A 21,406-nucleotide genomic window follows, 5' to 3' on the forward strand; every position below is an offset into this window, starting at 1 on the left:
CGGTCTGGGTCGTGTAACCTGGTGCAGGGATCTGCAGAACTATATATGAAACCCCTGAACTGTTTGAGGGACCTACATCTTGCTTGTAAATGACTGCCAAACATGGAAAAAACTTGCCAGACGGTCCCCTACTTATATGAGGTAAGAAGGGTGAACACTCAATGGAATTGGAGGCAGTGTCAAACTCCATGTGTCCTAGGCCTCTTAAGCACTGTCCACTGGACCAGTAGAAATTGCCAAATCGGGCTTGATCTTGATACCCGTGCCTAGAGCCTTGCCCTGTAGGAAGATACTGGGAGGAGGATTGGCTGGCTGAGTGGCCCCTGACTTGGCCAGCCATGCAAAAGTCCCAGGAGGGGAAAATCCTTTTTATGGAGGACTGTCCAGGGAAGTAAAAAGGTATTGACAAACTTCTCCAGTTACTCAATAAAAGGCTCACTGAAGCCCCCCCCCCCCCCCCCTCTTTGCATGACAGCTCCAGCCTCAAAGTCAGCAAGGTGACCCAGCTTGGGATACACTTTAATTAGGAAGAAGCAACAGCATTCGGTGGACAGCGCAGAATTGGTATTGCCCAGGAAGGCAAGTGCCAAACCGGAGAGGACCTCTGAGGATAAGAGGGATCCCAAAACCTTGGCGTCCTCCATCATGTCAAGTACCTTGGTTAAGGGGCCAAGGGCATCCAGACGTTTATCCTGGCAAACCCGCCAGGACCTGTCAATGCCCTTTTTGGGGTCTTTTATGAATTTAGCCAAAACGGTGGCTATTCCGGGTTCAGGGCTACATTCCCATCCAACAATGGGCGAGGGCATTCGACCCCGAGAGAATTTCAAGCCTTTTTCCCCCCCAAAAAGGGTTCTGATCCACCAAGTCACGTAATTTGTCACCTTCGTGGAGGAAGCCCACTCAAAGGAACAGGGATGGAGGAGTTTCTCTGGGTTAAGCATGTCAGACTCGTCAGGGGCATAGGAGTGGGGCACCAAGGCTGGGAAAGGCCAACATCATCATCAGTGTCTCTGTAGGCATCATCATCCAGGGAGGAGGCAACACCTCGTCTCCTGACCCCTTTACAAAGTCTTCAGGAACAGGAGAAGGCTGGGCTTGCTCCAGGAATGCTTTTATGAGTCACGCAAAGGAGTCCTGGTCAACCCCTTCCTCAGAGATATTTAGCCAGGACCGAATCATTATCCACAGGTTGGGCGGGGGTAGACTGCAGGACCCTGGGAATTGGCCAGTTTTGCGCATTTGCAGTTAATTTGTCAAGATAAACGCTGTTCCTTGGGGGACAAGACCTTTTCCACTGCTCGATGTATCAAGGCGTCTATAGCATCATAAAACTGCTCATCCCATTGGAGGGAAGCCAGAGTATCCCCTTCACACTAGACATCGCCCTCCTCTTCTATGACCACGGGCCAGGTGGAAGCAAACAATAGCAGAAAAGGTCATCTGAACTGCTGTGAATTAATGCCTATGCGCAGTGCTACTGGGAGCTCATGGAAGGGGGGAGTTCAGTGCATATCGCTTTCAATTTTGGTGCTGGGGGTACAGCAGGTCAATAGTTGGCAGAGCCTCTCGTTTGGATAGAGTCCAAGCCCCGGGGACACCAACTCCCTTGGTGTTCATTTCTTGAAACTGGGGTGAGAATAGCCACCTGGGAGCGTGTCCCCTTAAGGCTTTCACAGCCTTAAACACTGATACAGACCCCTTTCGGGCGTTATTAAAAGAACACTCACTAAGCATGAGGGGCTTCAAATTACTCAGGCGAACGATGCCGGATTCTGGTTTCTTTCCCTGACACGAACTCCAAAATCGTGGGACGCAAAACCACAGAAAAACAGTGCTACCACAGCACCACCTAGTGGAGGGAGGACTCCACCGCTCTCTGCAATCACCTAGGATGTAATGCAGTCATGTAGGAGCGCAAAGCGATTCTGCGACGCTGTATATAAACTCACACAGAGTTTGAAAACCCTCATCAACATATATAAAAGCATGAGAGAAAAACAAATGCCTTTTATCTGGGCTGCAAGCAGGGAAGAAAGGAATTAATAACAGAGGAGAAGGACTATAGTGCAGACGCTGCCTTGTGATTGGACACCTGTTGGGTTATGGGACTACATTGTCCATGGTTTATTTTAACAGTTCTCAGCATTTCATGGTAAGTGTGGTGCTTGATTGAATAAAATGAAAAGGGCTCCTGTGAATAAAGTGAAGAAAGCTAAAGCATAATCATTGCCTCTAATCCAGACATAGAATTCAATATGGTCATTACACCCCCACCGCTTTCTTGCATCAGCAACTCAACAGCGTCACAACAATGCACCGGCATAGAATTATAAACTAGTCAACTAAGGGCATCATTTTAAATATGTCAATCTGTAGTCAACTAAGGGCATCATTTTAAATATGTCAATCTGTATGACTGCTCACTAGTCATACAGACAGATTTTGGGAATAAATCACTGGGACATATGACTGTAAAAGGACATTAGCACCAATAGCATTCTTGCAAGCCCTACTAATGCAGGCAGTTTGCTACTGGCTTCTCACTAGCACTACCGCATACATAATTTACCCTTAAATCCTACTGCTTTTGTGGTCCAGCAGGATGCCACACATAGTTTTTCCACTGCCAAAAATTACTAACAAGCTGTGGCGCACCCGAGCAGAGGCTGCCTGAGCATCCTATCCCATGTATTTACATTATGAAGACGTTAACCGGCATTCTCAATCCAGTTTAAGCATTATATATAAACCATTTGCTGACAAATGTTTGCGATCCTGATTACTATTCTTCTTGTTCTATTGTGCAGCAGTGAAGCCTCAATCTGGTCTACACACAGCCCTCATACCTGCCCTTCAGAAGGCTGCTGTGCTGTGATTATGGGGAAACTCCATGTTAAAGGGACATTTTTCCAATCCTGGCTTATTTACAAAATAAACACACTTGGGCCGTTGCCTCAGTTTAATTAAACTAATTGGGCTGCACTCTTTTTTTCAATGGGAAGGTTAACCCACTATACCATCTCACAGACTATTTTCTGGCTAAATCTATCTGCCTCTAATGGGAGTGGAATAACATTCAATGACAATATAGGAGCCTACAGAAGTCTGTAAATTAGTTCAACGGTCAATTTCACTTATGTCATTATTCGCAATATATCTTGACACCTCAAAAAATCCTATTTTGTCACAAAATGTTGAAGACAGTTTAGTGTCCCATTGTGTGATGTCACAAATTTACATTTCTGTTTTGCCAGTGAGCTTAATTTGAGCCTGTGGTTTCTGGTGCTTAGCACCAGCACTTAATTGCCAGCACGATGCTTATGACAGTCGAATGCATGACAGAATTCTGAATGCGTTTCACACATGCCTTCCGAACTCCATCATTTGAACGAATGAGTCTTGAGCACACATTTATTCTGCACGCATGCCATTTTAATGACTAGCCTTAGGGGGGGGCGCAGAATATTGAAATAGTTTAATTTACTATTCCAACTACAGTCTGCGCAACAGTAGGGAAGGTGTTGGACTTCAGTGAAAATAATAAAACATAGCATTTTGTTGTAAATTCTGTACCTTTTGCACTTTAGTTATGATCTTGCCTACTTACTCATTAATGTAACATGTACTATTGGTTTTTTAGAAACTGTGATTTTATCTATGAATTGTTTAATGATTTTTTGTGCTTTTATGGATTGAAATATATCCGAAATAAAGTCTTATTGAATTGAAAACATAATGTCTCTCATCTACCCAATTTAAATCACTTTTCCACAACTTTTTTTCGTGCACTGCAATTTCCTTTTTCATCACTCTTCTCTACCCGCCAACATCTAGAAGTTCATCTGTTGTGGCATTATTGGATGTAGGACACGGTCATCAGGTTCACAGTACCAGCATTTATGTCACACGGTGGTAATACCATAAGGAGTCCCAGATGATGACTAGGGCGGTATCTAGTGGTGACTGATGGGTTTTCCTTAACTTCAAAGATGTTGTTGATTTTTGTTAGGATTATCATGTCACAGAGGTAGTCTCTTTTTCTATTGTTAGACTTGTGGACATTTTTTGTTGGTTATATATTTTATTAAGGAACCCATCACAGTTAAGAAAGGGGGGGGGTGTATTTAAGTTGTTCATGTCAGTACAAGTCAGCAAACTAAGCAAAGGTAAGCATGTATCACAGGTAAAGGTAGGTGGAACAAAAGACAATTGGTGAATTAACACCAGAACAAGGTAATATCAAGCGACAAAAGAAAAGTATTGTATCTTTACATGACCATGATTGGGTGCATTGGATGCAGTCAGATTTTGAGCAAAAGAAGAATGGTGGACAAGATGGTGAGCCACTGATTAAGTGTTACCCAATAAAATGGGTCATGATGACAGGCCCTGTAAAGGTAAAGAAGTGGGGCTAGGATCACACAACAGGAAGGTTTCCAAGCAGTCTAATGACTTCATAAGGTATTAGACTTAATGACATGTTTGTTGTTTTTGTAATTGCAACCTAAGGAGTAAATAAGGAATTTGTTGTTTTAATGCATTATTTTCACGTTTGTAAATCTAATAGTTAGTTTTTGGGGGGGGTATTAAAAGGGGGAAAGTGATTTGATGCATGTGGTGAGTCTCAAGGTATCCCTCAAGACACTCAATGTTGTGATTTGTATTTTAACACGTGCATGGAGCAATCACGGGAGGGGGGATTCGATCGGCAACAAGGCAGCTGTAGTTACACTCTGTGCCAGGTGGATGCGACATTTCGTCAATGACAAAAAATACTAAAATAATCAAGTTCGGCGTTGTTGTGTCTACGTGAAGTTCCTTACCACAGTGACACCATCAGCTCTAATTAGCAGTGAGCCCCAGCATGGGTGTGTGCACACCACTGCTCCAAGCCATCTAGTTAGCACATCAGGAAAGCTTTACTAGCACATCATTCTCAAGCGACAGTCCTCATAGGACAACTCCTGCCTGGCACAATCGCATGCACAATATGGCTCTAGGTGACAACTGCACATTCATTAAACCATATCCATTCTTAGCCCTCTACCAGTAGTGTATATCAGCCACAACTTGTGGGCCATCATGTTCACAACACAGCTCTTAGCTATCTAGTCCGCTAGGTGTTTATGGCTCAAAGCCAGTCCTAAATCAAATTATACTAACACATGACCCTAGACTAACAGATATATTTTAAACAACCAAAAGCATTGCGCATACAATACGGCATCACATTAATTAACCAAGCATTTGACACCTCGGTGGAACATCATTCAAATGATATGGACACATCTACATTATTTCAACGTTCTACAAAAAGTAACCATCCCGAAGAAGTGATCTTAAACATACCGCGCACACAAGCACTTCAAACAAACACTTGGGCCAAGCAATGGACAACTGTTTACCAAAGCAGAACGAAAGAAAAAGGTATTATTCAAATGCATCCATTCAAAATACTGCTGCTCCACACAGGATCAAGCTGTCCACTTACAGAGTAACTAATGACGAAAGAATACAATAATCCACCCTAGTCTTGCCGCCCAATGTCCACTAGAATGTATCCATTAACAGTACGAAACGCAAACAACCCCAATATCAACAGCCAACTCTAACTTCAGTCAATGAGAATGCCAGAAACAAAAAAAAGTAACAAATGTGATATACAGAAGCTTCAACAGTAAACATAAATCCATAAACATCAACACTCTCGGTTTCGGGTCGCGACTCAGGAGTTTTAAAACTAAAAAAGGTACGTCAAGTTTTTGGTTCGTCCACTTAATGTACGGCGTCTCCCACTTAATGTTGAAATCTGCATCTCTCAGTGTTTGTCTCCAGATCTTCCTCTCAGGACTTCGTATGTGTTATCATATCTACCGTGCATGTCAAGAAGTTTGATTTCCCATTGCAGGTAAGGGCAAGAACATACCAGCATATTCCCTGCTGATAACTGAAAAAAAACGGGCTAGGAACAAGTGAACTTCGTATCAGCTGACAGCTATGTTCTTCTGTTGTTGTACAGCAACTGCTTAGCGCCCCTCGCTTGTTTTTAAATTGCCTTGTTCTGCTTCCATGCACCTGCTTTCTACGTCATACCCTATACATCAAAATGCAGCTTTCAACATTGCCAGCTCACACGCTACACATCATACCACTTCGTTTTATAGACCCTGCACTTGTGAAGCTTAAATAGTACGTATTGCTACATAAACCAAACACTGTTTGAATCTATGACCACCCGCTAAGCATAAGCCTACACTCGCACCTCCGCATGCACAATATTCCCACCACAGCACGAAGAGTCGGCCAACTATCTGCCCTCGGCTTCAGTGGCAACACGCATGTAGCGCCTAGTACCTGTACTTTTCTCCTCCCGGCCGTATTCTGCCTATGATGCGCAGCCATCTTACTAGGGGAGCGACTCGTTCCCATCACAGGAAACGACGCAGAACCGGCGCATATGTGACGTAGCCAACGTCACGGACGTGTGGACCGCACAAACACTGTTTGGATTTGTGCTTTTCCGTCTTCAGTGACAGCCTATTCACTGATTGGTCGTCTGTATGAGTTCCTACTGGACTGCTATTGGATGATATTGGCGCGAAGAGAAGCCGACAGACCGAGATAAACATACATCTAGACGGGGTGCAGGTTGAGAGGGTAGGATTGTGGTCGAGAAGAGGGCTGTGGGAATTGAGGGGGATCGATGAAAGCGCTGTCTGGAGGGGTTGGAATTTGATCCTAGTTGTGACTAGTGGGAGCTGATGATACAGTAAAGAAACGTGGCAGATTACTTGGAGTATTCACACGAAAACAGTTGAAGATGTTTCTTGGTACCGCCTTTAACCTGTCCTTGCGTTTTAACCTGCATTACTATTAAGTAATAATATTTATATAGTGCTTTCCAAGGCTTTAAGGTGGTCGGCGTCCCTCCAGGTCTCGGACTCAGCAGTAACAAAAACTGATTTTGAGCCGGTCCCTACCAGGTCCTATTCTCGTAGGGGCAGATTTACAAGCCCCTAGCTTGCACCACCATTGCATCACTTTTTTTGACGCAACAGCGGCACAAACAATAGGTCCAATTTACAACGTGATGCATCTAAGGAGATGCATCACGTTGTAAAGCACTGCACCACGTTATACCTGCGTCCGATATAATGAATGCAGGGTAGGCGTTCCCACACAAAAAGCCATGTAGAACTGACGCAGTGAAATTTACAACATTTCACTGCGTCACTCTACGCCTTCACTGCGTCAAAATCCCTATGCTTGCTCAGACCAGGCGTAAGGATTGATGCAGGGCTTTTTGTATGAGACTCACCCATCTGTGGTGGCACAGTGCAGGAGTTGCGTCACTTTCATGAGCAAATCCAGCAATGCGTCACCTTTGTGCCAACAGATGCCTCAGTATTTCTGCCACATCTGTTAATCCTTATGTCATGGAGCACTGTATTGTAAATACAGCGCATCCATGGTGGCGCAAGTACATTTGGCACTGGCGCAAGGAAACTGACGTGTCAGTTCCTTGTAAATATGCCCCATAGTCTTCACCTTACAGGTAAAAACAGGGATCGATTGCTCAACTTCGATATTTTCAACATTGGCTGTAAAAACTTTAAGGTACACCATGTCAAAAAATGTAGTTCGGGTTATATTTTACTTGATGTTACTTTTCCTAAGGGTGTTTTCTTTTTCCAAGATGATGTGTTTCTGTAGTTTTTTTGTGTAGCATATTCTTGTGCGGTGTGTACTGTGAACGGAATAGGACAATATCTAACATTCCCAACAAGAAATTTAGATTCTATTAAGGACACGGAGGTTAGGATTATGCTTCTCAATCTTTACTACTCGTAAAAAATAGCAGCCAATGAAAAACAGTAAACATGACATACTACATTTCCCATGAGGCTTTGAACCACACCTCTGACTAACCTACCAATCAACAGTGGTCATCATATACAAAAGATAGAGGCACCATCTTCCTGCCTCTTACTTTGCGAATAAACAGTCATTAGAAGAAACATAGTCCCAACGAGAACAAGCACACAGTTCCAAATTCTTAATGGAGAGTTACCAGAATCTAAGAAAGAAATCCAGACAGAAGTGCGACGTCCACTGATCCAATAGAAAAGAGGCCCATCTGTTGGAAACGACCAAACCATAAGCGATAACATACACACCAATAGACCCGATTCAGGCCGGAGACTCCCGATTATTATTTTGTTGTGTCCAAAAACTAACGGCTTTATTTTAGTTATCTCCTGCCTGAAATTGCATCTTTTTCAATAGAAATCAATGGGGGAAATCAATTCCCCCAATTTCTTTTTTGTTTTTTTTTAAAAAATGTCCCACTTTCCTGTATTAAAATGTTGGCTTGTATGTGATAAGTTTGTTTCGAGTCCGAGTCCCATCATACCTTAATTATGAACAAAAAGGAGGGACAAAAGTTATCATACATAGACTATATGATGCGATCACAGCAGTGAGACTTTTAATCTTACCTGTCCCAACGGGTGGGATAATCCTAGCCTCTGTGTCCTTAATAGAATCTAAAATTCTTGCTGCAAATGCTAGAAAATGTTCTATTCTATGGCAGGACTGGAGGCTCCTATTATGCTGGTTCAAAGCTCACCAACAACAACAGAAGAAACATGCATAATAGGTTTATAATACCAAACCTTAAACATGGAGTCAAATGACCAGTTCACAGCACGAAGAATATTCTCCAATCTAGAACCCATAGCAAAGGATTTGGAAGCCATGGCCCCTCTAGCAGAGTGACCACCATACACTGAAATGTCAATCTCAGCTTCAGATATGACCCAACGAGCCAATGTCACCGCTGACACAGTGATCAAAGGCTTTTGGATACCCAGTAGTAAGGGACCAAGAAGATCAGTCTATTACCCAACGTACGTTCCTCATAAACTTTTAAACGTTTCATTACACATAATTCAGCATTGTGTGGAAAAGCAGGATAATCAACAGAACGTAACATGGTCTTCGTTCGTTTAAAAATAATAAAAGAAACACCATCAAGGTTCAAGGCAAGTACATTCGGCACAAAATCAAGCACAAAAGCATAGTCAATTTAGCTGAAATTTGTTTCAACGACTAATCCTTATTATCAGGCCAAAACTCTAATAAAGATAAAACATTCATAACATCCCATGATTGAGTGTATTTAGATCTCGGGGGATGAGACACTCTAATACCTTTCAGTAAGTTACATACCATAGGATGCACACTTACAGGTTCGACATGTATAGGGTTATGTCCAGCTGATGCTGACCTAAAATTATTTACTGACCTGTAACCTAATCCAGATTCAGCACACTCGGAAAGGAAATTCAGAACATCTTTCAATTCGGATTCCACTGGATCTACCTCACGTTGAAGGCACCAACTCACCCAACGTTTCCATGCAGAAAAATATCATTTGCGGGTGGAAGGTGCCCAAGCGTGATGTATAAATTTGGCAGCTGCTGCCAAAATTCCTGTAGCCAGGCCATGTCTCCTGAAACTTTCCAGACCATGAGAGTAAATTGGTCCTGAAGAATTAGAGGATGAGGCAAGCCCACTGGATCCGGGAGTAACTGAGGAAAAACTGGAAGGCGGATGGGAAGAGCTACAGACAATTCCAAAAGATTCGGAAACCCCTTTTGTGTCTTCCACAGAGGGGTAACTAGCACCAGAGCCGCTGATTGACGTCGGACCTGGGCAGCCAACCTCGGAATCATGGCAAATTGAGGGAAGGCTTAGTTTGTCTGATATCCCTAAAATTGGAGGAAGTTATCTGTCGACATGGCCATCTGATCTGGTCTCCAACTGTTGAACCGTGGAAGATGAGCATTGAGCTGGGACACAAACAGGTACACCTGGCACTCACCCCGAGTTGACATAGTTTCCTGAAAGATGTAAGGATGGACCTTTAATTCGCTGTAGTCCCTCAGGAATCTGGAGTTCCAGTCCGCTACTAGATTGTCTTTGCCCGGAAGATATTCCACCAAGACCGTGATCTTCTGAGAAAGGCAAAAATGTCAAAAGTCTTGGGCTATGTTGGCCAACAGGCGTGATCTCATAACCCCCAAGCTGTTGATATAGTGAACCGCCAAAACATTGTCCATTTGCAAGAGGATGCAGCAATTGATTTGATGGGAGATATTGACTTTGTGGCGAAAGAACCTGCTAGAAGTTCCAGACAATTGATAAGAAGCTGACCAAAGACCACCTGTAGAAAATTCTCAGCATCTTGTGTTCCAGGCCCTATGACATCGGACTCAGTGATCCGATTTTGGGGTCAAGGGCAACACATTTTCATGTGTATTTTCTTCTTGGGACAAGTAGGCCCACCTCCTGCAGCACAAACCCTTTGGTTGCCAGTTTGTAATTTCACATTAAGGATCAGGGAAGGGCACTGCAGTTAAGGTAATATATTTGTCCATCTTTTAATGCTGTTCAAACTTGTATTTATGGTTCATTAATTGAATGCCTTTATTATTAGGGTATGCGCTCGAAGTAAATGTAAGCTCTGACTGCACTACTGACAGTGGTTCCAGTATAAAAATGCGTACAGACTTTTTCAAAGTTTAGCAATATGAGGCTATGTATAATGCTCCCAGAAAGCTCTCTGATTTGATGCAAATATTTGCAGAAGCGTGAAAGCAAGATTGATGATTCTTTGCTTTCGAATTAAAATGTTCATAAAAAAATGAAAGCAGGAAACAAAACACTTAGCTAAACTACTGTAAAACTTCAGGTACCATTTCTTTGCAGCATCATTTAGTAACTGTTGTCTGAAGGCTTTTTGTCAGCGCTTCCGTTCGCATAATGAGGTAAAGACCCGTAAGGATAGATGCTAGATAGGTTATTCTTTTTTTAATATGTTTATTGGCATTTCAGCAAGTAACAAGCACAAAAGACAATGGCAGCAATCAACGACATTGGAATGTACAAACACCAGTCAGTAATAAAGACAGTAAATCTGAAAAAATAATCTATAGGTGTACACAGTGAGAATACAGGCACACATTGCATATCAATTGAAGGTCCACCAAGGGCATAACATTCCAGATACCTGTCACAGTCCAGGGTTCCTACAGTTAGTCCTGTATATTTACCTATCGTCCCTCTAGCATGCGGGGCGTCCAGGGGGTGGCTGCTCGGCCAAGCACCTTAAGTATCCTCATTCGAACCCTCCACCCTCGTATTTACTTATACCTCTTCCTCATCCGAAATGTCCTGTGTGGGGCTTCTGCCCTAGAAACTTAGACCAGAAGTTCTTGGGTCTGTTACGGGGGCAGTAAGTCGTTGTATAATTCAATTTGCGTGCAGCAATATGTCATCTCGTTAGTCTATTGAGATAGTGTTGGCACCGGGCCTTGCATCCAAGAGAGCGCTACGCATCTCTTGGCTATGAGAAAGGCCATGTCTACCGGCCTTCTATGTTCTTTCCTTAGGGGCTTAGAGTAGCCCAAAATGGCCAGTAAAGGATTCGGAAATAGTGATCATTCCGTAACCCTGTTCACCTCTTCGTGTACTTTGCACCAGAAGGCAGAGATGCCTGGACAAGAACATGCCACTTGTACGAAATACGCCAACTGCGCCCTGCATCTCTCCCAGTGAGGACTCTCCCCAGCCCATATCTATAGAGCAGTTCCGGAGTATAGTAAACCCTGTTTAAAAACTTGAAGTGTATCAACCTATGGCGAACATTAATCGTTATTCTCTTCGTATTAGAGCAGCAGTATTGCCAAGTCTCATCCGGTAGGTCTACAGCCAGGTCGTTCTGCCATGCCAGGCGAGGCTTAGTGTATTCCGCCGTTCTCTCTGAGAGAGGGATGCGACACAAATTAGTAATGAATTTGACAGGGGACTTGGCAGTGATGACATAATCGAATGCCGTAACCACTGGGGGTTCCGCCATGTCCTCCCCCAATAAGTCCTTAAGCGCGTGCCGTACCCTGTGGAACTGAAAGCGCGATAGAAGGGAATGAGAAACATCTTCCGTCTCTATCTCGTCCCAGGTGCGTGCAGTACCGTCCGAAAACAGGTCTCCCATATGGTATATATTCAGTGTACTCAGCGCCGCCAGCACCCCCTGTCTCTACATGGAGCCAGCCATGAACACCAAGCAAGAGGGGCCTTCGGAGCAGGTTACAAGCCTGTGCATCCATCATGTGGTGCCAGGCATGGGTGACTGTATTCAGCGAGTCGAGGATACCCGACCGACAGAACGGAGGATTGGTCAGCAGCGCAGGTAGGGGGACAGGGTCGGCCACAATCGACTATTCGTATATGCGGAATATCCACTGGGCCATGTATCCAATTGTATGCCTGCGCGCTTTGCGTGGCCCGATAATGACGTTCCAGGTCTGGGGCATTCAGGCCGCCCTCTGCATACGGACGAATGAGAATTTTCCACGCTACCCTGGGCTGTTTTCCGGCCCAAGCTAAACGGATCAATAGCGAGTGAAGTTGCTGGAAGAATGAGCTCGATAGCACCATAGATATATTGCTGAATAGGAATAGGAAACGAGGTAAGACGATCATTTCCATAAGGGAGATTCGACCCATCAGTGACAGTGGCAGACTAATCCACCTAGCAATATCATCCTCCAGTTTGGAGACGGCCACACCATAGTTCTCTCAGAGAACCACCTCCGAGTCAGTATGCAAGCGGATCCCTAATATCGCAACGCATCAGTAGTCCACTGAATCTGGTATTCCGGGTCGAACCTCCTCGTGGCTGGCATGAGTCGGAACATAAGAGATTTGTTCCAATTCACATGTATACCCGAAAGGGAGCTAAACGAGACCACCTCGCGAAGTACCGCCGGCAGATGCACCTCCGGGTCCCGGACATATGATAGAGTGTCGTCCGTATACGTAGACACAATCAACTTATATGAGGGGAACCGCAAACCCCGGTGCCCGTGATATTCGCATAGAGAGCAGTTAAGGAGCTCAGCCACAAGCGCTTAAAGAATAGGGGAGAGGGGGCATCCCTGCCTCGTACCTCGGCTAATACGTATAGGGTCCGTCGTCAGTGACCCAATTCGTATGCGGGCCGTAGGGGAAGCATATAGTGTAGCTAAAAGCTGAAGAAACAGCGCCCCCACCCCCATTCAACTCAAAACTTCTCTCAGGAAAGGCCACTCGACTGAGTCGAAGGCCTTTTCCATGTCCAGAAAGACAGCCACAGCAGAAACCTCCAGGCGAGTATGTTGAAACGCTGCAAACACCGTCCGCAAATTGTAAGTAAGGTTGCGGCTGGGCACAAATCCCGCCTGCTCTGGGGCAACCAACGAGGTAACCATGGAACTGAGAGGGTTTGCAATCATTTTAGCGAATATCTTCGCATCCACGTTTAATAGCGACCGGGGACGGTACGATGCACAGTCGCCTCGCGCATAGTGGGCGGCATTGCGCCGGTTTTTGCCATGTCTTCAAAGAGTGTAAGTAACCGAGGTATCAAAAGGTCAACGAATGCCTTATAAAAGGCCACAGTAAGACCGTGGCTTCCCAGCGCACTTCCTGTTCTCAAAGCAGATAGAGCCCAGACGATTTCTTCCCGCTCAAATGGCCGTACCAGAAATTCACGATGTAAGTTAGATAGCCAGGGCAGCTCAGTGTGGGTGAGATAGCCTAGTATGCGTTCCTCCGGGGTAGGGCCTTGGGAGGCATATAGAGATGTGTAGTACTCAAGGAAACGGTCCGCGACCTGCTCTTCGGATAGCTGTTCGTCCGTCTGGGTAGACCTCATATCCGGTACTAACATCCTGCTCCTGCGCTGTTAAGCGAGCTGCGCTAGGACCGATCCTGGACGTTCCCCTTCCCCATAGGATCTAGCAGTGGCAAACTTTCCCAAGTGTTTAACTTCAGAGTCGGCCTCCTCGTGGTACTCACGCAGTGTTTGTGCAAGTTCCTGTGTAAGGGCCTCGCTGACGTCCCGTATGCGTCGAGCCTCCAGATCCTCAAGTTTGTTCTCCAGGATCGCAGTCGACCACGGATAGATTTGAGCACCCCTGCATGCTTAGAAATGGCGACTCCCCTAATATACGCATTAAAGGCCTCCCAGACTGTCTGGAACGAGTCGACAGTGCCCACATTGGTATAAAAAAACATCTCAATGGACGCAGCCAATTCCTCCTTAAAGGGGTAGTCTAGCAAGGAATAAGGAGGGAAGCGCCAAGCAAATGGCGGAATGCGCTTCGCAGGCACAGAAATTGTGGGTAGCACTGAAGTGTAATTCCTATTTTTCCAATAGGCTCTGCACATTGGAATAACATAAACGATAGTTTCGACATAGGACTGACGTTGACTAGGTGTCTATTGAATATGTTAGACTTAATTTAGGTTTGCCAGCTAGCTCAGAGGTCACTAGAAACTTTCTCGAATAAACAGGGAGTAGTGAACTTCCCTGATTAGACAAGAAGGGATTCAGCTTCTGACAACCGCATAAACATGACAACTTTGCTCCCCCAGAAGAAGGAGTATATCTCCAGAGTCTTGTGAAAACAATAGATAGCTATTTCACTCACTCAATTGTGCATACTTAGTTTCACCAGAGTGCAGAGAAATAGAGAGACAGGCGTTTTCAATAAAAGGTGTTATTTATTGAGCAGTCTTCTTTCTCATGCAAGAGAAATGAATTGCCACAATTGCAATACTTGTTATAAAGTAAAGTGCGTACAGTAAAAGGAGTATTATGAAATAATACTGTAAAATCATTGATATGGTTTCTGAGCCATATGATACTTAAATGGTATAAAATATATACAGTTACATACAATGATAAGAATTTGACTAAACGTACTCAACTGGTGCTTCTAAATACGCCTACCCCGGTGTACCTAACCTAAGCCTAGTACGTGGGAGGGAGTAAATGAGCTGCAGTTTAAGTTAAGTTAGTTTTTAGCCAAGAATCTGACTCAAGAATTCTCTAAGGGTCTAATCAGCTCCGTACCTTGGTTTTAGAATGGAGGAGGTCTTGTATCTCGCTCTCAGGACTCGATCTCCCAGTAACCCGCAAGGGTGACTGGAAACACTGGAGCTGGATTTTCTCGGCAGGAGAAAAATACAGCGTCTTTCTCAGTGCGTCAAATGGGAGGGACGGCTTCCTTCGGCACTCACATCAGCTGGGCTTCGGATAAGTAGATAGCCACTCTGCTCCACACCACCGTGTGTTGCTTAAGGCAAACCCTGGTATATTTATACCTGGAAGGTACCGTGTTTGACGTAAGGTTGGATATTAGACATCAATAAAAGATGTCACTAAGAACTGGCCATTCTTTCAGTGCTTGCAGGAGTTCTAGGACAAATCAAAACAAAAGCATGGGGAATTCCCAGGTTGCTGGAGGTTTGGTTTAATGAAAGAACTCGTTGTGCTCTCTAGGAGTCTAAGGAAGTAGCCTTGCCGTATTTGGTTTGCATTGGCTATTACTAAATATGGATTTGATTCTTATGCCTTTATAAGGGTATGATTTGTTATAACCACATAAGGGCATAAATCGGGAATATTTAATTAGCGTCCTAGATAAGATCACTATCTGGCAAATAAACAACCCAGGCAACCCACAAGTACTGGCAAGGTTCAAAAAACAAAACGAAAAAAAAATACTGAATAATAATAAAGCACTAGAAATACATAGAGATTTCAGTTTAATAAGTTCGATAAAAAATGTCATGAAAGAATACATTGATATAATGACTTAAAAACACACAATAAAAATTATTTCTTTCAGTAAACATATCATTGGTATATATGGATAATGTTTCCAGTGGTATAAAAAGAGGATGGTTTCAATGGTATAAAAAGAGGATGGTTTCCGTCTACGCGTTTCGACACGTTAAAATGTGTCTTCCTCAGGACACAACCATCTTGTTTCTGAATTATTATTGGTGAGTAATCCAGCCACTCTTTGAGTTAAAAGTTTGATATCGGCGTTATGACACTTGATCAGTGAGGATTAACACGTCTAAATTAACTGCGGTATATAGTATATAACAGGATTACTTTAAGACCGCAGTTAATTTAGACGTGTTAATCCTCACTGATCAAGTGTCATAACGCCAATATCAAACTTTTAACTCAAAGAGTGGCTGGATTACTCACCAATAATAATTCAGAAACAAGATGGTTGTGTCCTGAGGAAGACACATTTTAACGTGTCGAAACGCGTAGATAAGAACCATCCTCTTTTTATACCATTGAAACCATCCTCTTTTTATACCACTGGAAACATTATCTATATATACCAATGATATGTTTACTGAAAGAAATAATTTTTATTGTGTGTTTTTAAGTCATTATATCAATGTATTCTTTCATGACATTTTTTATCGAACTTATTAAACTGAAATCTCTATGCATTTCTAGTGCTTTATTATTATTCAGTATTTTTTTTCGTTTTGTTTTTTGAACCTTTCCAGTACTTGTGGGTTGCCTGGGTTGTTTATTTGCCATATATTGCTTGCCCTGACCCAGGAACTATATCCTTATCAGGGGGTCCCTGTTTTTTACACCTAGATACGATCACAACAGCACGGGAGAAGGGTCAGAGTAAGTGCTCGGGAATATCGTGCAGGCTTGTACCTTGGGAAGGAGGTGAAAAGTGATCAGCCAATAGTGGATCCTAGTGTGTATGTTATGTGGAGCCGAGTAGTACGTATATCCCCCCTGAGTCGGGTGTCGGTGTCTCCACACGTCACGTAAGTCCAGTTGTGTCATCGCCGCTTCCAGCACCCTAGCAGAGGCCGAGGGGCGACAGTCAGGACCGTCCGACCTGTCGATGTTAGGCTGTCTCGTCATATTAAAATCACCTACCCCAAAGGACATAGCCCTCAGAGTGCCCCAGAACCTTGGCCGCTAGATCTGAATAAAAGGCAGGGTGGTCGTAGTTAGGTCCATAGGTGTTCACTATGCAGAACTCCATGCCCTTCCCGCAGCATTTCGTGATTGTGTACCGCCCCTCCCTATCTGTCTCTATTGGGGCAAACTTCAGCAGTGTCCTCGGGTTAACCAACGTGAGGACCCTCCTAGCATGTGATGTGAATCCCGCCGCATGTACATTACCCAGGAAACCCCTATATCATAAAGTATGACTATCTGGGCGAAGGTGCGTCTCTTGTAGTAGCGCAACGTCTACTCCATGTCGCACAAGGTATTGCAGGACCTTCCTAACCTTACGATGGTCATTAAGACCCCGGACATTCCAGGTTATCAGTGTCAGTGTATCTAAAGGATCCCCTGGTGGTGTCATCCGGTACGTAGCAGTCGGAGAATAGGACTATACAATGTGGCCTGTGCGTATGTCATCTCTCTATGCCTTGTCGCTTCTGTGCAAAACAACCCACAAAACCCACCCAAAAACTGTGAACTGTCCCCGCCCAGCCCAAGCAACTTAAGGAGGTGTCGCCCCCTCCCCCCGCCCATACCCCTCCCATGCCTGCCCAACCCCAACTAGGCTACGATCTTCCCCCACCCCTGCAGATCCCCACTATCTTCCAGACTCATACCCCAGAACCTGAAACAAAAAACTGAAACAAAACCCTCCTTAGGGAAGTGGAATTCACAAGGGGGCGTAGGTAACCAGCAGAGGAGAAAAAAAACAGTATGCTAAACAATATCATGTGGCCACTCAACTCTCCCTCGTCCCCGTACAAGATAGTAAGCGTGTAACCCCAGCCCGCGCCCAGCAATCCTTATGTACCGGTGGCGCTAGTCATCCTTCCAGGTGGTCACATAGTCTGCCGTATTAGCAACAGCTTAAACATCCGGGTATATCCGCCCATGGGAGCATCTAATTACTAGACATTGACCCATAGCAATGCGCTGCTCGACCATGCATCCTGATTATGGCAACAGGGACTCTTGGTGCGCACCCCAGCAGGTATCATGTTACTGAGTCGCCCCCCGCCAAGCCCTTCAGTCCTCCTCCCCCACAGCATGCAGCTTGTTTAGGAAAGTCACTGCAAGCAACCCCCCTAAAAGGCAGTCACAGGACACATCATTTCACCAATTTCTTAAGGCTCCCTCCCCCTGGCTCTCAACAGATGTAGCCCACACCAAGCATCTCAGCACTTGTTGCATCAGTTAGTCCTGTTCATCTAGGGAGCCCTCCATCACCTCAGCGTGCTGCTCTCTATCCGGGGAGGGCCGCGTTTCTCTGCGCCATTCTTTGAGGGCCTTCTGAAGTGCCCGAGGGTGAGTGAAGCTCATGGACTTCCCTTGTCTGTTGACCCGCAGCTTCGCGGGGTACAGCATCGCATAGTCAGTGCCCATCTCACGGAGCTGACGTTTCATTGGCGCAAACTGTCTCTGCGCTTCCTGCACCCTAGCAGTAAAATCCGGGAAGAGTGCGAGCTCAGACCCTTCGTAGCGTAACGGCTGTTTCTCTCTTGCAAGCTTCAGCGCTGTGTCGCGATCTCTATAATTAAGCAGTTTAGCGAATATATGTCTTGGGGGCGCCCCTGGTTTCAGCTTCGGGCCCAGAGATCGGTCTGCTCTCTCAATCACGAACATCCCAGAGAAGGCATCCTCCCAAGGAGGAGTTTCTTTAGTAGATTTTCCATCAACACCTCCATATTCCCGGTCTGTGTGTTTTCCGGGAGACCTGTAATGCGGAGGTTACATCTCAGAGAGCGGGCCTCTAAATCCTCCGTCCTATCTTGCAATATCTGGATTACTCTACCCAACTGTTTGTGCTCCGAGTTCAGGGAGGTTTGTCCCTCTTCCACCTCTGTGAGGCAGCTTTCGGACATGTCTATCTGTTCTGTTCCACTTGTTTGTCCAGCCTCTCCGCCAAGCGGTCCATCCGATGGGTGAGTGCGTCCATCTTGAATCCCAGGGAGGCAATCCCCCCCTGTAAGCCCTTCTCTATGGCCAGGAGAAGACTGCGGATATCCTGCTGCGGTGGATCCTCCGCAGGCTCAGTCACCACGTAATCATCCCCTGGTGTAGGACCATAAGGTTTGGGCCTCTTGGGTTCAAAGGACAGCTTAGGCTGATTCCTGTCCGTGCGCCCCATCCTGGTGCCACTATGTGTCCCTCAGCCGCCGAGTGAAAAGGCAAGGGCACGATGGGCCACTGCCAACAACGTTGCAGCTCCCACCCCGCAGCAGAGGTACCAACGAAGGTGGGGCCCGCTAGCGTTGGGGTTGCTCAGTCGCAACTCGACTCCCCAGTGGGCTCCTGGCTGGTTGTTCACCCGGGCAAAAGTCCAGGCCGCGATATCCACTATGTTGCCCCAGGCCAGCGTCAAAATCCAGCCCCCGCTGCAGGCTCCGCCATCATTCTTGAATAGGCGACCATGTAAGGTCCCCGGACGACACAGCAAGCACGGGGCAAGGCGTCCGGTCTCTCCACCCAGTGGGCCCCCGGTTCCCAGTCTCCCTCTGCCGCTGTTACGACAGAGGGAAGCCCACCAGGTCCAAAGGGGGCAGCCGCCTGCCGTCACAGTCTTAGAGCAACTGGGTCCGAGGCCTCCCCTGTCGTCTCTGCACTCCAAGGCAGCCTCCCCGTCGCGCCACCTTACCGTCCACAACCTTCTCCACACTCTGATGAAGCCTCGCACTCCTCCCCGGCGGCCTCAGTTGTGTGCTCTTGGCTCTCGGGCCCCGGTCCCGCCGGGAGGATCTTCCCCGGGCTGCCAGCCCGCGTGAGCCGCCACCTCCGCTCTCGTCCGCCTCACCGCGTCACCATGCTCGCTCCCTTCAAAGCCCACCTCGTTTTCTCTGGCAGTAGCGAGGGGGTCTATGGGGCTCAGCACGCTCCCCCCGAGATGTTCTCAGTGCCGGTCTCCTCCGCGGTGTAACCTCCGTTCCCACCGCTGCGGGGTCCCCGGTACAGGCCGCGTTGCAGGCTGCTGCAGAAGTCACCGCGGCCCGGTCTCTCCGCACCGCACCGGGCCCGCTGCGCACCGAGTCCTCCTCCGGGCGCCTCCCAGGAGGGCAGAAGCCCCGTATCAGGCAGCGATCGGGAAGCAGCCTCCCCAGGTCCCATTGACCGCTGGGCCAGCCCCCAACAGGGCGAAGCCGCCGGGGCAGCAATTCAGTCCTCGCCTACAACTACGACAGGAAACGCCGCCTCCCAGTCGCAGCCGACCGCTCTGGGCCACACAGCCCGTTCTTGATGAAGCTTGGGGGGCCAGGTTCGAAACCTACGCCGACCGCAGTCTATGTCCGTTTCAGGGCACAGATCAGCCGATCAGGGCTGCCCTAGATAGGTTATTATTATTGTGGTTACACAAGAGAATAATTAAGATCCAAGGTAACACCGTTCCCCCCCGGTTGGACTTCTCCCATCTTCACTAAGAGCACAGTCTGAATGGGAGTGGAGTTGCTTCTGCCGCCATCCCAAGACCCCCAACCAAAAGGGGAAACTAAACAAAAATAATACCGGGTCAGTTCAACAGTAGGGGGATGCCTCCTGGCAGTAGGAAAAGGGAGTGAGGGAAGAAGCACCTAAAACCCTGCACTGAGTGAGTCCTAGTGTTTCCTCCCTTTAAACGGATTCCCTCCCCTGCCGTGCCCTGAAAACCCCTGGAGTTTTGCCTGTACCTTGTGGAGCCACCCTCCTCCGGGAGAGTGGCGGGGCGAGAAGCGGTCTCGTTGGCCTCCTGGCTTGAGGGTTGTCTCGGGGGTTGCGTCTTCGGTCAGCTCTCTCTCCGGGTCATCTGTTATCCTTGGCTTCAGTGTCTCTGGCTCTTCTCCGGCTGGGGAACTCGCTTCCGCCTCCGTTCAGGTGTGCCTCTCCTCCTGTGGCGCCGGGCGTCTCATCCGATAGGGGTGGCCCTTGTAGATCATCTGAAAGGATTCTCTTAAAAGGCTCCAGGCCTGCCTGTGGATGGGACAAGAGTATCCCGGTAAAAGTCGTGGTGGGGAAATATGGGAGCTCCGTCCAGGATTCGTCATCGGGATCCTGACACATACCCCCCCTAGGATTTCCCCGATCGGGGGAAAGACGGAAATGCGAGAGATAGTCAGCGTTGCCCTGCTCACTGCCTTTCCCGTGGAGGACTTTAAAGCGGAATTGTTGTAGGGCCAACAAAGAACCCTGTCGTTACAGCCCTTGTTCCTATGCAACCAGGTGAGGGGGGCGTGGTCTGTATACAGTGTAAAGGAGCGCCCTTCCAGGTAATACCGTAGATTTTCTACACTCCACTTCTGGGCCAGGCATTCCTTTTCTATCGTAGGATATGCTCACTCTCTAGGGAAGAGTTTTCTACTTATGTAAAGTATAGGTTTTTCCTGCCCGTCTCTGTCTAACTGGGAAAGGACTGCTCCTATTCCTACCCCTGATGCATCTGTCTGAAGTATGAAGGGGAGTTGGAAATTTGGGGTGAGTAACACTGGGAAGTGGTGAGTGTGGTTTTTAGGTTCTGGAAGGCGTGGAGTTCTTGTG

At 46.6% G+C, this 21,406-nt stretch overlaps 1 protein-coding gene across 1 annotated transcript in view; it reads right to left on the reverse strand.

The window, feature by feature from the left end:
• WDR48 (WD repeat domain 48) overlaps positions 1-6,453 on the reverse strand; it is a 535,194-nt gene extending 528,741 nt beyond the window's left edge. Inside the window, exon 1 of the mRNA XM_086941452.1 lies at positions 6,358-6,453. Coding sequence (XP_086797578.1) covers positions 6,358-6,432 — 75 coding nt within the window. The 5' untranslated portion in view covers positions 6,433-6,453. The remainder of the gene's footprint in view (positions 1-6,357) is intronic.
• Positions 6,454-21,406: the final 14,953 nt, after the last annotated feature.

The sequence above is a fragment of the Lissotriton vulgaris genome, chromosome 10, assembly GCF_964263255.1.
Source record: "Lissotriton vulgaris chromosome 10, aLisVul1.2, whole genome shotgun sequence".
NCBI classification, from domain to species: Eukaryota; Metazoa; Chordata; class Amphibia; order Caudata; family Salamandridae; genus Lissotriton; species Lissotriton vulgaris.